We start from the raw sequence: 16,930 nt of genomic DNA on the forward strand, positions 1-16,930 counted from the left end.
GACGGTTTATGTTTAGCTGTATGTAACGTAAGGCAAATACAGCCTTAAAGAGACTCTGTCACCACATTATAAGTGTCCTATCTCCTATATAAGGAGATGGGCGCTGTAATGTAGGTGACAGTAATGCTTTATATTTAAAAAAATGATCTATTTTCACAACGTTAGGAGCGATTTTGGTTTATGCTAATGAATTGCTTAATGCCCAAGTGGGCGTATTTTTACTTTCGACCAAGTGGGCGTTGTACAGAGGAGTGTATGACGCTGACCAATCGGCATCATGCACTCCTCTCCATTCATTTACACAGCAGAATCGCGTTCTTACTAGAACATGATCTGCAGCCACATACACAGCGATTCTGCTTGATTAACGTTAATCAAGTGTCCTGATAATGAATACACATGACCATCCAGCCTGGACGTCATGTGTATTCAGAATCCTGACACTTCTGAATCTTTTCTGTGAGATTTCCAGCACGGGAAACGAAATCTCGTTTACCTCCGTAATCTCGCGAGATTTCGTTTCCCGTGCTGGAAATCTCAAAGAAAAGAGTCAGAAGTGTCAGGATTCTGAATACACATGACGTCCAGGCTGGATGGTCATGTGTATTTATTATCAGGACACTGGATTAACGTTAATTAAGCAGAATCGCTGTGTATATGGCTGCAGATCATGTTCTAGTAAGAACGCGATTCTGCTGTGTAAATGAATGGAGAGGAGTGCATGATGCCGATTGGTCAGCGTCATGCACTCCTCTGTACAACGCCCACTTGGTCGAAAGTAAAAATACGCCCACTTGGACATTAAGAAAGCTCATTAGCATAAACCAAAATCGCTCCTAACGTTGTGAAAATAGATCGTTTTTTTTAAATAAAAAGCATTACTGTCACCTACATTACAGCGCCCATCTCCTTATGTAGGAGACAGGGCACTTATAATGTGGTGACAGAGTCTCTTTAACAGAATATAATCACATCTCTACTATTCTTTACTGTTGGAGCTTACAACAAATGTTCACCTTTACGTGTTACAGCGGAAGTCACATTTAGCAAAAAGAAAAAAAACATAACGTATATTGTTCTGGATCCAACAAATCCGTGGTCAGAACTGGCAGAGTTCATGCAACACAATAGACAGATATGGGACAGGGCAGACAGTGATCAAAAGGCAGAGATTGAGGAGGAACAGACAGGATCAAAACCAAAATAGCAAACCACAAATATCTTCACAAATGGACAGGAAGCAAAGACCTTGTTGATCGAGCAAGGCGTGGCAGCTCTTAGCAGGTCACAGGTAACCAGCCATAGGCTGAGCACCAACAGCTGACATGTCCCTGTTCCATTAATGGGCACAATATGTGCCCGTGTAAAATGGCTTTTTTTTTTTTCCAAAACATTTTTTATTAAAATTTTTTATCTGCAACATTTTTTTCTATCTGTGTCATTACAAGAAACAAGGTATGGCATTGCCCACATCTTGACAAAAGTACATACATACATAGTTGTTCACACCGGTATATATGTTAATAACATCAGAAGCAGATATGTTGATTTTTTATTACATTGCGAACTTCAACTTAAACAATAAACCTTTTAATCATTTAAACCAATAACCTTGGTAGTCTTATTTATGTTTTATCCTTCTTTCCTTTCAATGCATCTATGCATACCCTTACTCTCTCTATTTCCATCTACTTTCTTGGTGGTTTGATTTTCAATTTCCCTAAGGATCCCTTCAGATCTTCTGTCAGATACCATTTTGTTTGTTGAAATCCCGCCATTACCATCTCAATATCTAGTTCCGACATCTGTTCCAAGAACGGTTTCCATTTCCTGAAAAAACTAGCCGTTTTCTGCTCTTTGTGTATTAGGGCATCTGTCCTATCTGAATATAGACATGTTTTCAATTGCTGTATGAGTTGTTCTAATGTCGGTGCATTGGGTTCCAGCCAGTTTTTCAGTATACATCTTTTTGCAATGAGTATTATTATATGTGCTAGCGGAGATATGTGCGCTACCGTTCCCTCTTCTTCCACTTCCATTGATGCTCTGGAGTGGAACAAAAGAAGTATGGGGTTTAGCGGCATCGGTTTATCCCATAATTTCGCCATAAATGCCAGCACTAATGACCAATATCCTTGTGTATTCGAACATGCCCAAATTCCATGATGTAGATCTGTATGTGGCTGAGCACACTTCGGGCATGCATGCAATCGGTCTGGGTTGCTATCATTTGACGGTATGTTAAAAGCGTAAATGGCTGCATGTATTAGTCTAAACTGTGTCTCCCTCCACACCTCATTAACTACATGCTTTCTCACTGCTTTCCATCCCTCTAGTATTTGATCGTTTACATCTGTTGTTTGAAAAACACGTCTCCAATAAGGGAATTGTTGTTTTGGGTCTATTTTTATGTAAATATCCTTTATTGCCCAATATAGTACCGACAATGACTTCCTATGTGATTCTTCTACCAGTGTATCAAAAGGATTATCTATTATCTCCCTTTCCAAGTTTCCTACCTCCCTAGCACAGAAAGTTTTAACCTGCATGTATTGTAAAAAGTGTGTTGGTTGGATCCCAAATTCGTTCACTAGCTCTGGCAGCGTCTTTAGCCTCGGTTCCGTTGTGTGCAGTATTTGCTTTACTGTGGCTATCCCCCTTTGCTTCCATGTCTTAAATAAACTACTTGTCATGCCCGCTGGAAACCGTATATGTGACCATAATGGTAAGTATTTAGACAACTGAAAAGATAGGCCCTGCTTTTTCCTCACTTCCTTCCAGCACATAATTGTGTCTCGTAATATAACTGAGGATTTAACATGGCACGGGAGGTGCTTAAGTTTTGTGTGCAATAATGCTTGCAGGTCATATTTACCTGCCAGTGCTGACTCTAGTTCCTGGTTGGAGTAATGATTAGTTTTGTGTATCCAGTCTAACACATGCCGGAATAGACTGGCTATATTATATCCCCTTAAATGTGGAATGTTCACCCCCCCCTGCCAGTGAAACCCCTGCAACTTCGTTAGCGATATCCTTGGCCGTTTATACGACCATATAAATTTCGTTATAGTGGAATTAAAATTTTTGACATCCTTATGCTTCAATAGTACCGGCAGTGTTTGCATTGGGTACAATAATCTAGCGAAGGAGATCATCTTGACCAGATGGCATCTACCGAACATAGAGAGCGGCAATGTCCTCCATCTTTCAAGTTCCAGCCGTATTTTGTGGAAGATGGGTTCATAATTCAGATGATATAAGGTTCCCGGGGTTTTCCCGATCCGTATCCCCAAATATGTTATTTGTGATTTAGCAATTTTTATGCCTAACTGCTGTAACCCCTCATCCGCTGTATGATTATGCTGTGTCAAACCTAGTAGTTCGCTCTTGAGGGGGTTAATTTTGAGACCCGCGAATAGCCCATAGTTATGGATCACCTCAAAAACCCTAGGGAGATGCCTAGACGGTTGAGAGAGAAACAGCAGGATATCATCTGCAAAGACTGCCGCCTTAACCTCAACCTCGCCAACTCTAATCCCATTAAATATCCGCCCCTGTTCCAGGATCTGTATCAGGGGTTCCAATGCTAGGTCAAATAAGAGTGGTGATAGTGGGCACCCCTGTCTCGTTCCCTTATGTAGCTTAAACGTCTTTGACTTGATTCCTGGCGTGCACACAGCCGCCGTGGGGTTTTTGTATAACGTTTTTATGTAATTTCTAAATGCCCCTTGTATGTTAAATTTATCCAAGACCATGTCCAGCCACTGCCACTCAACATTGTCAAACGCCTTTTCAGCATCCAGCAGCACAAGTGCCGATTGGCTGAATGACTTTGGCTGTGCTGCCACCCCATCCATAACTCCTAATACCTTTCTAATATTTGTAACTGCCGATCTACCTTTTATGAAACCCACCTGCGACGGCCCCACCAGACGAGGCATTATTTGGGCAAGCCTATTTGCCATGATCTTGGACAATATCTTGATATCCTGATTTATTAAGGATATGGGTCTGTATGAGCTCGGTAGTGACAGATCTTTCCCATTTTTTGGTAGCACCTTGATGTATGCTGTATTTGCTGCATCAGGAATGTTCCCACCCTCCAATAGAGAATTAAAATATGCTAATAACGTCGGCGTTATTTGTTCCTGTAGCATTTTATAGAATTCTGCCGGGTAACCATCAGGTCCCGGCGACTTCCCATTTGCTAATGACTTTATGGTTGTCTGTAACTCTACCAGTGTTATTCGTGCGTTCAAGTCCTCTAATTGCCCCTGGTCTAAGGTAGGTAATGCGATATCTGCCAGAAATCGGTCACCCCGCACATCACCCGGTACCAATGTGGTTTCGTACAGCTGCTGATAGAAAGCCTGAAAAATGTCATTCATCTTTTTGGGTTCCGTTTGTACACAGCCCTTGTGATCTCTTAGTTTGGTTATATGCGTGAGCGGCCGAAATCCCCTAGCCAATCCCGCCAACAGTTTTCCTGCCTTGTTGCCAAAACGAAAAAGTTTGGCCTCATAGAGTGATCTCCCAAACTTCTCCCTTTTATCCAACCATGACTCGAAGTGTTTCCTCGCATCCACCCATTTGTGTTTTTTATCTGTCGACGGGTCAGCAAGGAAAGAAGAATAAGCTGTTCTAAGTTTATCACTACACTCTCTGTATTTTTGTTGGATCTGTTTTTTCTTAAACGTTACGTACGATATGAGCCTTCCTCTCAAGACCGCCTTAGCCGTCTCCCAGTACAGGGCCTGATCAGCCGCATGTTCTGCATTATCTATAGCATATTCTAACCACCATCCCTTTATTCGTGCTTGAAAATCTTCATCTTCTGTTAAATTTGCCGGAAATCTCCACTGAGTAAACTCCCCCCTGGGGTGTGTATCCGCCAACACCAACCGTACTGGCGCATGATCAGATATGATCATGTCTGTGATGTCTACCTGTTCTACTCGTTGTAACATATGTTGGCTTAAATAAATGTAGTCTAATCTCGACCAGGACTTGTGATATGGTGAGAAATAAGTGTATTCCCTGTCATCCGGGTGGCTATATCTCCAGCTATCAGTTAGTTGTGTGGTTTGTGAGAATTCAGGCAATATGCCATCTGTAGCCAGTGTCGGTGCCTGTGCATCTCTCTTCCTATCTTCATCTGCATATTGTACTGAGTTAAAGTCTCCCCCTACCAGCCTCATTGCACATGTGTCAGCTAAGAGTGTAATCTGGAGGTTCTGAAAGTAAGTGCGATTATTTGTATTGGGCGCATATACATTATATATACTAACTTCCCCCCATTGTGTGTCTAGCAGGATGTGCATCAATCGTCCCTCTGTGTCCACATATTTTGAGCGTAAAGTGAAGGCAAGATTTTTGCTTATTAAAATTATCACTCCATTTTTTTTTTGAATAGCTGGGGAACCATAAACATTTCCCACCCAAAGTTTACGCATTCTAAAAAAATCTTTTTCTTCCAGATGAGTTTCTTGAAGCAAAGCCAGGTCAGCCTTCAGTTTACCAAGGTGACGCAGGACCATTGACCTTTTGTGTGGGGACAGTAGTCCCTTAACGTTCCATGTCACTACTCTCATAAAGAGAAATTAAGGTATTCGTTAGCGGAGACTGGCTATGCTTCTTCATCATATATAGGATGTTATGTATTAATAAGGAATAAATTGTAAATCCAATGTCTGTGCAGCTCAGCCCCCTTGAACTAGGGCTAATACGACTACCAATCAACCATTGAACCCCACTACGTGAGAACACATTAACTCTCCCCGACTCCCTCGGAGAGCCCCCATTTTCCCTCTCATATTTCCTCAGGACTTCTCTTTTTTCTGCCATGTGACTTACTCTCCTCTACCTACAGATAACATCTCGTCAGCATAACACATTTAACATGGTTTAACAATATCTCAGCTGTCAATGTATTTGTGCTTATCTTTCTTGTTCTAAACTGTTTTAAACTAGGCCCCAATGTCATCACCAAGTAACTTCCTTTGTTGCATATGTCAACTATTAAACACGTTAATACATGACCAAGTTCCAATTTCACTCGACGGTGGTACTCACGACTCTCGTCTGCCGAGGAGTCGACTGGCAGCCGATTTTGGGTGTACATTAGCCGTGTCGTGGAGTCTGTGGCATTCTCTTTTCCTTGGGTGGCTGTCCCTTCGGATGTGTCACGTTCTGCTGCGCGCTTCCTCCCGAGAAATCTCCATCTGCTGCTGTAGACGCTGTTTCCCTGAACAAATCTTTGTACACTGCCTCCGCTTCCTGGTGGTCTGTATAAACTTGTAGGGTGCCACTTGGAGTTGTTACCTTTAAAATCGCTGGGTATAGCAATTGAAACTTAAGTCCCCGCTTGTGGAACGCTGTGCAGATTCTGCTGAATAGCTTTCGTTTCTTTGAAACTTCCGCGGAGTAATCACTAAATAACATGACTGTGATGCCGTTTAATTTCGTCGGACCCCGTCTGGTTTTGTACATGCGCAGCAGCGCTTCCTTGTCAGCATAATCAAGATAGCGTACTATGACTTGTCGCGCTCTCTTTAGTGCGCCTTGGTGTTGCGGCAGAGTCTGTCTGTCTGGACCCACTCTATGCGCTCTTTCAACTTTACATGGTCCCTCCATATTCAGCATCTTTGGAAGTTCATATTCACAGATGCGCTTTAGTTGCGTGGCTGGTACTGATTCTGGTATTCCCACTATTCGCACGTTGTTCCGTCTCGATCTGTTCTCCAGGTCATCTATTTTGGATAACATCTTTTGTTTTTCGGCCAATAGCTCCTGAAGTGCGCCATGCGTGTCTGCTGCTTCATCTTCTAACAGGGATATTCTTTGCTCTACTTCATCTAGACGTATACCCTGTTGTGATACCTCGCTTTGCAGTGCCTTCAGTGAGGTTGATATGGTATTGGCCAGTGTGTCTTGTATGTCGGGTGTAATACGCCTGGCTACCTCCATAGCCAGTTTTCTGTAATCAATTTTCATTGAACTCGAGGTTTCCTCCCCACCTTCCTCATCTGACATTGCCTCTTCCTGGTCTGAGGACGGCCTACTTGCTGCCTGCTTGTCTTTTCTGGTGACCGGTGGCATTTTTATTTGCACCCGTTGCTCGGCCCCTGTTTTTTGGATCGATTACCGACTATGACAGGCTATGCGTGTCGCTGGCGAAAGTGCTGTTGCCAAACACGTGGTCTGAGCGCGCTGTAGTAAAATGGCGCTCCCTCACTCACAATGTCCTGTTACAGGTGTCTGTCTTCAAAGACGGTCCCACCGCTTTTGCAATCTGTATAACACCGTCTATAAAGCTGCCTATATCGGGACCTCTTGTCTGTTATATGTGTCGAGATTAACGCCAGCTGTGTCCAACCTGTCTATGGCTCAGACAGCGCGTTGTTTAGGGCTGTGAGCCGCGGCAAGATGGCGCCTCTTCACCTCCTCTATCTCGCTCCGGTATTTGGCGCCAAAACTAACCAGACCGCGTTAGCGGTAAGTATGGGGAGACCCCGGTACCTGCTACCTGCTTCAGTCAGGTTTCTGTGTCCTGCCGATCCGGTGCTGTGCGGATTATAACTTAACTTGTCCCGTGTTTTCTGGCCGGCTCCGCTCCCTGTTTCCTGCGCTAAAGTCTGCCGCTGAGTGTGGGAGGTGTCTGATCTCTCCGGTTTCTCCCGTATGTGTCGGGTGTAGCTTGCTAGGTCAGTGCTGACCTTTGTAACGTTTTTCCACGTGTTAGCTGGATATCTTAGTCGGTTTTTATGTCCCGTAGATCTGGAGAGTTCCTTTCTCCCTCCTCACATGTCAGCGCCGGAACCGGAAGTCTCCGTAAAATGGCTTTTAAGCCTAACACTCCAATAATAAGAATTTATGTTCAGTTTTAGAGTCTTTCACATTATTTGTTGGCCATTTACTATAATAAGAAACGCATCTGTTATTTCTGTCAACCTTACAAGCTGTATCCTTTATATTGAATGGGTATTTGAAATGTTTAGTTTGTGATGGCATTCTATATCTGGTGTTGATGGTCCTTTTATGTTCCCCTATTCAAATCTCTTCCATATGTATCAACCATGTACATGTCTCTATTTACCAGGATGTGATGGACTCATCTGAGAATAAACCCGTTCTTCAACTCGCAAATCTCGTAGAAGGAATATATCTCTTTCATTTGAAGGTCACAGATACCAAAGGAGATTCCGATATTGACACAGCAACAGTGGAAGTGCGTCCTGGTATGAAAGTTTAAAAGACAAGTAGATGGCAGATGTAGAATAGGGAGCAAGTGTAGATGATCAGCGTAATGGAGTTGTCCACAATCCTTTATCATCAAATTACTAAAGAGACCGTTTTCAGGTTCTCTCTAATGGTATGATCTCGCTTGTCATGTCATGTTATAATTATTATCATAAAATCTAAGAAAGTGCCTCTGTGCAGCACCATTATGGGGGTGGTCATGTGATCCCTTCTAGCCAATGAGCCACGAGAAATAGATTGGAGGGGCATTAGCTCACTCTTATAAGGCTTCCTGCACATAACCAGATTACAAACCCATGTTGTAAGGATCCATAATGCTGTGCCCATAGACTAGTATGGGCCTCTATGTGCCTCCCTTTTTATATGGAAGCACACAGAGGAATGCTTTTTGGCATACTGTATTACTAAAGCATTCTCTGCTTCTAGGGGTAAATATGGTGCTGGTACAGATCCATATGTATAATCCCTAAAGGGTTCTGTACTAATAGTGATTGATGCCATATCCTAGCAATATCCCATTAATATGTGATTGGTGCACGCCAACCATTGGGATGCCCACTGATCATGAGCAGACAAGGGCTGTGTGCGTTTCTATGTTCTTACAGCTCAGTCCTATTCACTTTATTCATTAGCCTTAAGAAAATCATCAAATTAGGGTGATTTGCAGTCTGGAAAAGTAATATTAACACCAGGAACTGTTCTGTAATGTATACCCCAGCACTGCTACATCACAATACAATCTGTGACTCGAGACCAGTGCAGGATAAGCTTTACAACAGTTCATATATATGTATTATTAGCCCTATATATAGTATATGAGTATATGTAGAGTATATGTGAATGTGGGTGTGCATGGGCTTAAATGTTGATCATTAACATGCACAGCCGTGTCTGAATTTCTTAAGATGTAGTAAGCATCCGCATTGCTATGAGCGATAGTTTTCTCTACAATATTTTATAATCATTTAAACCTTTTAAAAGATCGACGGAAAGAATACCTGGTGGAGCTGATTTTAGAAGTGGCTGTTAGCCAGATTAGTGAACAACAGAAAGACACCTTAGTGAGACAGCTGGCTGTCCTCCTCAATGTTCTGGATTTTGACGTGAAGGTTCAGAAGATGCAAGCACATTCAGATTCAAGGTATTTTGCCAATTTTAATCTTTATTAAATACATTAAATATGATTCCCAACTAGTGTTAGAACTCATATGAATACTCTCAGGGCTGGCTGTAAGGTTGTGCGACCTATGTGGTCGCACAGAGCACATCACCTGTCATGACTGAAGAGGGCACCACTGGTCCTGGTGGCATGGGCAGCTGGAGCTTGCACAGGATGCAGCTTCGTTTCCTTGTTATTCCGTGTTTTTTCTATTATTTGGGCACTATAGGACATGAGTAGAATGCACTCCACAGGGCATCATCCAAACTAAGGCCGGCCTTGTATATTATGGTAACAGACAAGGTATCTTTCAGGGGCAAAACTGAACAGTTCCATTGGCCTTTCGTGCTGCAATAACTGGACTGGGCAAAGTGACCTATCTAGTTCTTTTAATGATTTGAATCACTTAATATTGTAGTCATTTTACCGCCAAGTTAATAGAATCTCTTGCAATTATGAGATCATTCTTTTTTGTAAAAGGGAAGATTGAGACACGAACAGCGCGACAGAGACCTCATTGGGGTCCGTTGGGTTTCTGTCGTGGTGTCTGTCATTTGATGGGAAGAATAGTGCCGTATACTGCGGCTATTCTTCCCATCAAATCTGATGGAGGCTCTGAATAGAGCCTCTGATGGTAGTGTCTTAGATTCTCTCTGTGCTGTAAGTACCAATGACATAGAACAGGGTTCTGGGAGATACGTGAATGTGAAATATCTCACAGACCACAGCCTTTTGGCATACATCAATGGCACCTACCCTGGTCGTACACTGTAAATGCAGTGTGAATAGATCCTAACTTGTGATCTACTCGCTGTTTTAATGCTCAGTACTATGACATCAGCGAGGACCAGTTATGGGGCTTTTTATGTCTATTCCTACAAATACGTTATCACGTTTTTTGTTTGCCCTAACATTGAAGTGTTATTTATTAACCTATGTATGACAGGCTCTAATTTTGTCTCCACATACAGCACTGTAATTCTCTTCTATGTCCAGAGTGGTCACCCTGTTAAAATACGAAAGGCAGTTGATGTTGCACACACACTACAGCGGCAGCTTTTAAAGGAAAAGGCAGATTTTTTACTGTACAAAGTGTTAAGAGTTGACACTGCTGGTAAGTATCACTCTATAGACTGAAAATAATATTACAGCATATAACTAATAATGACTGCAATAGTCACTACCCACAAAATTTGGTTCTGATTGTTGAAAATCTGTTCTATTCACTAGAATATTGAACATTCTTCAAAATGTTACTTTAAGAGAACTTCATGTGGTAGTCCGTTCTGGGCTGCGTTTTTCCGTTTTTAACGGCCGATTTTGACCCGTTTTGCATCTGTTTTTTCCTTGTCCGTTTTAAAAATGGCAGAGTTTCCCTGTCGTGTGAATGGGGCCTTATGAAGGTCTTATAGACTTAATGGCCAAACATCATGTATCAAGTTACTTGCTCAGTCAACAATGTTCCCCTTGGGTTTGTTCAGCCTTGTGGCATGATAATATAAGTTGTATAGTAATTGTACAGGTGTTATTGTATTTATTCACCCCTTTTAGTTGTATTACAATCTCCTTTGACTGAAAACAAGTGATCTGCCTTTTAGGCTGTTTTTGGAGTGGTCTTGCCATCATTTATTATGCTTTCTTTTATTTTGTACGTACTGCATTTTAAACTTACCTTACTCTTTCCTTTAGTGTGTCTTCTAAAATGTTCAGGCCATGGACACTGTGACCCCATAACAAAATCCTGTATTTGCTATCCATTTTGGATGGAAAACTGGTTACGACGTTATGTGAGTGATGGAGAGAGCAATTGTGGTAAGTTCATTCTTTTTTAGTGTCCTTATTTGTGTCCACATAGCTAATACCCCTTCCATTTACTGTTCTACCTATTTTTTTTTCTTCTGGCCCCAACTATATATTCTATTTCTTAATTTAATATGCCTGCATTTGCATTACATTGTGAGGCCAATATTGTGTGCAGTATATAAACAATATACATAGCTACATGTGAACTGGACCAATTAGTGAGAGTTAGTTTATACACACTAATATGACCTAATTTTTCAAAATTCAGATTAAAATGTACATTTATTTAGGTCCATTCAACTTCAATTTATATAAAAAATAAAAATAATAAAAATAAAAATCTATTACTAAATATTACTAGAACATATACAGAGTACAAAAAACACACCATATACTGAGTATTAATATTAATCCTGAACTGGGCTATGATTTATGGACTGGACTTTTCTTTTTTCCTGATACATGGCATTTTGGAGGAGATTTGCTAAAAGCGTCTTAAATGGAAACTAACTTTTCAAACAACTTATGCTAATCTAATAGTAACTTGATATATATAACGGTGTAATTTTATTACTGTTAAAATGTAGTTGTTTTATCCTTGCAAATTCTGTGTGAAGTTGCTGCTACTAGGTGTCTCCCTTCCTGTAATCTGCTGTCCACCTCCTGTTGTGAAGCAAGATCGGTCTCTAGTTACAGAGCTCATAATACGCACAGCATGAAGTGGACGTGTCTCTTCAGTCTGCCCATAGAAATCTATGGACAGATGAGGGGACGAGCAGGGAGAGAGACACATAGAAAGACAAGTTGGTCCGCTCACCATGCACCTGGGATATCTCTGACACCATGCTGTGATTCAATTCCGTGCTGTAGACAGAGGAAAAATCTGTGACGTCAGCAGACAAAACAGTAGGGAACCAGTCGAGAAAAAAGTATTGTCCAGCACTCGATTAAATAAAACGAAAATTCTTTAATTCATCACTTTAAAAACAAGGTAAAAACATTCCCAGGAAGGAGGCTTCTGCGTTTCGAACCACATAGGGTTCTTAGTCATAGCATAAATAGTGTATAGCAAAATAAATGAATATAAGTATACTGTTTCGGCTCCTAAATGGTGCTGAATGGACAGTGCCAACGTGTGAGCTAAAATCCTTGTACACATTATGAGATCTCCTATTATTTAATTAGATTTGAAATATATTTTCAAATGTTTTTCTGGATTTTGTATGCATATATATCTATTCCAATTGCCTTACGAAACCACTTTTCTTCTTCCAATCATATACCTGTTCTTGCGTTTTACACAAAATCGTATTATTGTGTGTATTCAGATAATTTAACTCTACATTCTGTATGGCATTCAATGAGATAATTGTACTAGCGCACCACATAGGACCTCTTCCTACCTGGTTAAATCCTGAACCAAAAGCTTTGGAAAGCTAGCTATGACCAAGAACCCTGTGTGGTTCGAAATGCGTAAGCATCCTTTCTAGGAATGTTTTACCTTGTTTTTAAAGTGATGAATTAATTTTTTTTATTTTTTTTTTTGCTTTGATCGAGTGCCGGAGGATACTTTTTTCTCGACTGGTTCCCTACAGAGAGACACAGACGCTGCTGCCCATAGAAGTCTACAGAGAGGGGAGGGGGAAGCAGGAGGAGGGTGCAAGAAGAGAGACACAGACACACTGCCCATAGAAGTCTATGAAGAGGTTGTGGGGAGGGAACAGGAGCAGAGTGAGAGAGACACAGATATGCTGCCCTAAGAAGTATATGGAGAAGGAAGGGGGAGCAGGAGCAGAGTGAGAGAGACACAGACACGCTGCCCTAAGAAGTCTATGGAGAAGGGAAGCGAGAGCAGGAGGAGGGAGCAGGGAAAGAGAGGAGATAGACACGCTGCTGCCCATGAAAGCCTATGGAGAGGGGAAGGGGAGCATGAGGAGGGAGTAGGAAGAGAAAGACACAGTCACACTGCTCATAGGAGTCTATCTATGCTCTCTCCTCCCCTCTCCATAGACTCCTATGAGCAGTGTGTCTGTGACTGTATCTTTCTCATCCTGCTCCCTCCTTCTGCTCTTTCCCCTCCTCTCACCATAGACACAGATGTTGCTGCCCAAAGAAGTCTATGAAGGGGGAGGAGGGAGCAAGGGCAAAGTGAGAGAGAGGAGAGACACTCACATAGACATGCTGCAGCTTCTGGTAACAGTTAGATGTCGTTGTATTCTAAGCTATACTGCTCCTTACTGCTGTATAATGTCCTCCATGCTGCTTCCAAAGGTGGGCTACAAAGAGATAATGGTCCTGAGGTGGTAGTTGTCCAGTGGTCTTTCTTTTTTTTATATGTATTCCACTATGGGTTAGTAGTTGTATGGTCATTATTAGGAGCCTATTGAGGCATCTTAAAGCTCTATATGTTTCATTACCGGTATAGTTTCCATATGTATATTGTTATTCCTGTTATCTGTACTTGAATTTGCTCTATTTATACCTCACTTGGGGTGTTATTTATAATTGTATACCTATTCATATTTGAGTTGTGTGTGCTACAGTATATGTGGTATGGATTCTTTCCACCTTCAAGCACTTTCATAGGTCTATATAACTTGTGACCATATATATCTGGATAATTAACCACCACTTCAGTCGTGTTTTAGTGACTTTTAATGTTTTAATTGAGACAGTTGTCCGTTTTTTTTCTACATTTGATCTAATAACGATATATTGTTATAATTACGTTGGACTATTACTTTTGATTGCGGTATACATTGATAGGTATTTTACAAAGAGATAGTGGACCAGAATGTTCTCTTCCCTATGTATGCTGTTTATGGCAGACATGATAAAAGTTAAGCTGCACCCACTAGCTCGGAGAAAACTGAGAATTATTGATAGAGCCGTCAGAGGGGAAAACTGGTAAAAAAAAAAAAATGCAGGGTACAAGTCATACAACGGCCAGTAATAGTGTTTCTTCCTCATGTACACATGACAGTTTAGTCTGAAAAGCTTTAGAAAGTTTAGAATTAGGCTAGATATGCCACATTTATCACAGTAGCTCATGCTGGATGATAAATTTGGTGGACGTTCAGACACTTCAGTCTTACTTTACACAACCTCTTGGTTCGCTCACTCTAGACTACTTTCTTGAGGCGCATTTTAAGCAGCACCAGTTTTCCGCCCCAGGTAGAAGCGAAATGCGAAACACATGTAGGGGTTGGATTTCCTCACTCTTGGTCTTTATGCCCTTTTTTTTGCTGCATTTCATTGATGAATTTGTCAACAATTATTTGCACCAAAAAGAAGGGGCAACTTAGGCCAGAATTCTGGCGCAACACCAATAACAAATCTGTCCCATTGTGTTCAATAAAGAAGTTATTAGAGGACTGCATTAATAGCAATAATATAAAGTTGTTATTGGAGTCACTCCTATTAGGAACGAGTTTAGATAATAACATATAGGGCAACTTTTTACCAGCAGTGGACTCTCATTCAGGGTGTTGTAAAACAACTAAAATCTACTATAGTTTTTCTACAAGTGGCAGGAATTCTACCATCATCTAATCATGTTATCATTGAAATGGTTCCACGGCTAACAGTAATTAAATTTTTTTTTTTTCCATAAACACTGTTTGTCTGTGTGCGGTGTCTAATATTTCAGCTTAGACCCATTCAAGTAAATTGCAATACCAGACATAGCTCATGGGCTAGAGTGGAACTGTTTCTGGAAAAGAATTGTCGATTTTTCTGATCTGAAACAAAACACTTTCATAGGATGTATCTCCTTTTTGTGAATTTGAAAATGTTCTGCAAGACCTTGAAGACCTTTTACTGTGTATTTGGCTTTGATAGGTGTAATGCAAACGATTTAAAGAGGCGCTGTCACCACATTATAAGTGGCCTATATTGTACATAATGTGATCGGCGCTGTAATGTAGATAACAGCAGTGGTTTTTATTTAGAAAAACTATAAATTTTGACCAAGTTATGACCTATTTTAGATTTATGCTAATTACTTTCTTAATGCATAGTTACATATACCTAGTTACATAGTTTGTACGTTTGACAAAAGACACATGTCCATCAAGTTCAACCAAGGGATGGGAAAGGGGAAGTAAAAAAATTCTACACATTGGAGCTAATATTTTTTTGTTCTAGGAAATTATCTAAGCCTTTTTTAAAGCCATCTACTGTCCCTGCTGTGACCAGCTCCTGCGGTAGGCTATTCCATAGATTCACAGTTCTCACAGTAAAGAAGGCTTGTCGCCTCTGCGGGTTGAACCTTTCTTTTTCCAGACGGAGGGAGTGCCGACTTGTTTTTTGAGGGGGTTTTACATGGAACAGGATTTCACCATTTTTTTGTATGTGCCATTCATATATTTATATAAGTTAATCATGTCCCCCCTTAGTCATCTCTTTTCAAGGCTAAATAGGTTTAGTTCTTTTAATCTTTCCTCATAACTTAGATTCTCCATGCCCCTAATTAGCTTTGTTGCTCTTCTTTGCATTTTTTCCAACTCCAGGGTATCCTTTCTATGAACTGGAGCCCAGAACTGAACTGCATATTCTAGATGAGGCCTCACTAATGCTTTGTAAAGTGGTAATATTATATCCCTGTCCCGTGAGTCCATGCCTCTTTTAATACACAACAATATCCTGCTGGCTTTTGAAGCAGCTGATTGACACTGCATACTGTTATTTAGTTTATGATTTACAAGTATACCCAGATCCTTCTCAACAAGTGAATCCCCCAGTGTAGCTCCCTCTAGGACATATGATGCATGCAGGTTGTTGGTACCCAGGTGCATAACTTTACATTTATCTACATTAAACTTCATTTGCCAAGTGGACGCCCAAACACTTCCAAATCCGCTTGCAATTCACGAACATCTTCTATAGACTGAACATTACTACATAGCTTGGTGTCATCTTCAAAAATAGAAATAGTGCTTTTAATCCCATCCTCTATATCATTAATAAATAAGTTGAATAATAGTGGTCCCAGCACTGAACACTGTGGTACACCACTTATAACCGGGGAGCATTCAGAGTAGGAATCATTTCCAACAACTCTCAACCAATTCTCAATCCAATTCCAAACTATATTTTCTAAACCTATAGTCCTTAATTTACCCATTAGACGTCTATGAGGGACAGTGTCAAATGCCTTTGCAATGTCCAAAAACACTATATCCACAGCGGCCCCTCTGTCACCTCTTCATAAAAACAAATCAGGTTGGTTTGACAGCTTCTGTCCTTCGTAAAACCGTGCTGGCTGTCACTTATAATACTATTTTTTGTCACATAATCCTGTATATAGTCCCTCAATAGCCCCTCAAACATTTTCCCCACGATGGATGTTAAGCTTACTGGTCTATAATTACCCGGGGAAGACCTAGAGCCCTTTTTGAAAATAGGCACCACATTTGCCCTGCGCCAGTCCCTTGGCACTATACCAGTCACTAGAGAATCTCTAAATATTATGAAGAGGGGGACAGAAATAACTGAACTAAGGTCCTTAAGAACTCTAGGGTGTAACCCATCTGGTCCCGGGGCCTTGTGTATGTTTATTTTATTTAATTTAGCTTGCACCATATCTACATTCATCCAATTCAGTATATCAACTGATATATTAACAGCACTGGCACCGGCTACATCAGCTGCTCTTTCTTCTGTTGTATATACAGAGCTGAAGAACCCATTGAGTAACTCTGTCTTCTC

The 16,930-nt window shown here is 41.0% G+C and overlaps 1 protein-coding gene across 2 annotated transcripts in view; it reads left to right on the top strand.

Moving 5' to 3' along the window:
- Nucleotides 1–16,930, top strand: part of KIAA0319 (KIAA0319 ortholog) — a 43,901-nt gene that overhangs the window by 22,642 nt on the left and 4,329 nt on the right. For both annotated transcript variants that reach the window (XM_075826564.1, XM_075826565.1), the window contains 4 exons: nt 8,099–8,237; nt 9,241–9,400; nt 10,390–10,532; nt 11,108–11,230. In XM_075826564.1, the coding sequence (XP_075682679.1) occupies nt 8,099–8,237; nt 9,241–9,400; nt 10,390–10,532; nt 11,108–11,230 (565 nt within the window). The remainder of the gene's footprint in view (nt 1–8,098; nt 8,238–9,240; nt 9,401–10,389; nt 10,533–11,107; nt 11,231–16,930) is intronic.

The sequence above is a fragment of the Rhinoderma darwinii genome, chromosome 5, assembly GCF_050947455.1.
Source record: "Rhinoderma darwinii isolate aRhiDar2 chromosome 5, aRhiDar2.hap1, whole genome shotgun sequence".
Classification (NCBI taxonomy): Eukaryota; Metazoa; Chordata; class Amphibia; order Anura; family Rhinodermatidae; genus Rhinoderma; species Rhinoderma darwinii.